Raw genomic sequence first — 3,488 nt, forward strand, 5'->3', positions numbered from 1 at the left:
CTGTATGCAGGGTGGAATGCATCTCTTTTCTCCTGCCAGTAATAGATAGGACATGTTTTGAAGACTGAGCAATTTGTACACAAACCTGAATTTGTCAAGAATATCAAACGCCCAAGCAACCCAGGTGTCTACCCGTCCACTTTGTTGCAGAAACGTGTCTCTCTATGTACACCAGTTAAACGTTGCAGCTCGACCAACAGGTGCTACCGTGCTACCGTGTAGCGTACAGCTGTAGTCCGCGGGGCGGGTAAGACACACACAGAGCTCGGTATCGCAGACCTGCCCGCGCTCGGCTCACTTGGCCAGGACGTTGAGCTCCTTCTCGGAGCTGAGGCTGACGGAGGTGGTCTCCCTGCGGCTGTCCTTGGACCTCCTCTCCGTCGGGGAGGAGGACGTGGTGCCCTCCTCCCAGGTGCGGAGGGGGCAGACCCGGGCCGCCATGCCCGGAAAGTGGGAGTGCGCGGGCCGGCCGTCGGTCACGGTGAAGCAGCTGCCCGCTGCCGAGCCCCGTGGCTGGCCTGTCCTGCAGAGGGAGCCGCAGAGCAGCGCCAGGAACTCCTTGCGCACGCTGCGGTGCATGTAGCCGTAGATGTACGGGTGAATGCAGCACTGCAAGAAGAACAGGATAAGGGCCAGGGAGGTGAGCCAGGGGGGCACGGAATTGCTGGGGTTGATGGAGATGGTGCCGAGGATACTGTAGGGCCCCATGCTGAAGATGTACGAGGACATGATGACGAAGACGACCTTAGCTGCCTTGCAGTGGTAGTGGAACTTCCTGTGCCGCGTCTTCGTGGGGTACCCCGCCGAGAGGGGCCCGTCCGGCAGGGGCTGCTGCTGCCCCGGGCCCGGGGCGCCGGCGGGGGCCAGCGTGCCGCCGTGGCTGGCAGCCTGCGTGGGGTGAACCAGGGCGTTTTGCCTCCTGGCCGCCCGGAACACCATCCAGTAGCAGCCCAGCATGATGCAGACGGGCACCCAGAAGGAGGAGGTGGAGACCAAGGAGGAGTAGGAGTAACTGGAGGACCACACCACCGTGCAGAGGCTGTGGCGCCGGTCGAAGGCGATGGCCCCCCAGCCGTACAGGGGAGGCGTGCTCTGCAGGACACTCAGCAGCCAGGTGAGGGCGATCAGGTTGGTCCCCAGGTGAGGCGTCATCCGGGTGGGGTAGGAGAGCGGGTGGATGATGGCCAGATACCTGTCCACGGACACCACGATGATGGTGTTGACCCCGGCGAAGGCGAACAGGTGCATGAGCACCACCAGGGCCTGGCACAGGCGGGCGTCCAGCGGCCAGACGCCGGGGACGGCGGTGGCGATGGCGAACGGCATCACCAGCACGGTCTGCAGCAGGTCGGCCAGCAGCAGGTTGAGGACGAAGCGGTTGGCCACGTGCAGCAGCTGCGGCTTGCGGTGGAACACCAGGAGTACCAGCACGTTCCCGAACAGGGAGGCGCAGAGGATGGCGAGGATCAGGGCGATCTTCAGCGCGCTGTGGGCCGGGGAGGAGGCCCAGGGCGCGGCGCTGGAGTTGCCGCCCAGGCTGGGGGCCGGGAGGCTGGGCATCGCACTGGTGGGCGTGCAGGTGGGCGGAGGAGCAGCGGATCGCCCAGCCCTGCATGTGTGGCCCTCAGCAGGATGGCTCTTCCTGCTGCTGGGCTCCGGCAACCATCCGGCAACCTGGCGTGCACACAGAAGCAGGCAAATCTGCTCACACCTGACACCCGGTGTCATTTCTTTTCCTGAAACTCGTTTGTGTGTTTTTGCTGTGATTAATTCATCGCACTACATTTTCTCTCAGTGAACTGACCTTGTGTTACGATCTCCTTTAAAACGCTTTTCTCTGCTCCAGCGATCAGCCATTCCGCTTAGGCTGAAGATGGACGCACGTGCAGTTCTCAGATTTACATATTGAAGAAAATTTCTGTCCCAGGTAATATCGCGTTTTAATGATGCGAGTTTTCATACCAGGCAGTCAAGTGCGTTTCCTAAGCGCAATTAGGTCGGTTCGTTCGCTCAAACGCGACAGTTATAAAATGGAAATACGAAGAAAACAGTTTTGAATGAGCAAATCTATATATACATATTTATACAAAACGACCGATGAATACCGGAAAACATTGCATGGCATTAAAAAAGAGAATACCAGTCTCCTCTAGGGAATACAAATGCTAAAACCATACTTATTGTAAATGTCATTGTTCGTGTTAATAATAAATAACCAGATTCTACCTTCAGCTGGCCGGGTTCTTGCACGGAACATCCTCTGTGGGCGACTAGGATGCCGTGGGCGCCGTCTCTGTGTGCTACTCCTTCGCCCTGCGGGTCTTGCTAGGTTGCATACGGACGAGCAGCGGCTGCGGTGAGCGGCGCCGGGCTCCCATTTTAGTCAGCGCTGTGCTGTCGGCGGCGGACCCCTGCGCTTCGCCCCGTCCCCGACGCCGCCTGCCAGGAGAGAGGTTCATTCGCGTCCGCACCTGCACCGTTTCTACCGCCTCTCTTAATGTCCGGGTGTCCGAAAATCAGATTTCCCCACCGGCCGCCGCGATTGGTTTGGCTCGCTGGCAGATCCCCCTGCAAAAAAAAAAAAGACGACGACACCTGCCCGCTGACTACTGTCGCTGTGGATAGCCGGTTTTACTGGTTTTATCGCTTGTTGATTTTTTTTTTCCGCCGATAAAACAGCAGCATCTGCTTGTCAGAGCAGCGGGATTATACCATGAGAGACCCCCCCGCCGGATGCGGTGCAGTTCCCGGGTGCTGTTCGATACCTGCGCCGCGAAAACGAGATGTGCGTTTCATCACTATGGCTACGGCAGTCCGGTTTCAGGATTCCCTTCAGTCCTGTGCAAAGAAGACGCTCGGCCTCTCCGCTTCTTGTCGTTTGGCGTCCTAGCGGTATAATAACTGCGCGACGACAGCACGTCTTATTGTGTGACACCACGCCATCAATATCAGATGGCCTGTTGCAAGGACACTGGCCTTCCCAGCTCAATTGACTGAGTACCACAGCCTTTCCCGGTCTCGTCTCTGGGGTTTTGTCCTGAAACGAGGTGGCTGTAGTACCTGGCTGAACGGATTTATGATGCAGTCAAGGCTCTTTAATATATATATCTCAGTTCATGCTCAGAGGGATTCAACTAAGTCCAGGTCCTACAATGAATACCATGTAAATGTTCTAAACGATTCTAGTTTTCATCGAACCCGCTTAAAAAGTAATACAGGCGGATTTTTTGGATATCCGAAGCCTGCATGTTTTTGTTTTCTTCGGGGTGATAAGTTGGTTTTACGCAGGATGTTAATTTACAGTATAGGAGTGGGGAGTAAGAGAGAGAGGGTAGCTGTAGGAGTAACGTCGCCTGACGTCAAAACAGCGGAGAAACCCAATTCCAACGACGCTTTTCCTAACCCTTAAAAACAACATATTTACTAAAAGTAAGTCAGTCGGTGTTCAAGAACAACGAAGAACTGACTGACCCTCATGCCAATTAGAG

General features: G+C 56.3%; 1 protein-coding gene across 1 annotated transcript; it reads right to left on the reverse strand.

The window, feature by feature from the left end:
• Nucleotides 1-294: 294 nt before the first annotated feature.
• Nucleotides 295-1,560, reverse strand: gpr101 (G protein-coupled receptor 101). Its single transcript, XM_088925201.1, has one exon. It carries the CDS (start codon nucleotides 1,558-1,560, stop codon nucleotides 295-297), a length of 1,266 nt encoding a protein of 421 aa, XP_088781327.1.
• Between the last annotated feature and the right edge of the window lie 1,928 nt (nucleotides 1,561-3,488).

The sequence above is a fragment of the Atractosteus spatula genome, chromosome 9, assembly GCF_055471065.1.
Source record: "Atractosteus spatula isolate fAtrSpa1 chromosome 9, fAtrSpa1.hap1, whole genome shotgun sequence".
Lineage (NCBI taxonomy): Eukaryota > Metazoa > Chordata > Actinopteri > Semionotiformes > Lepisosteidae > Atractosteus > Atractosteus spatula.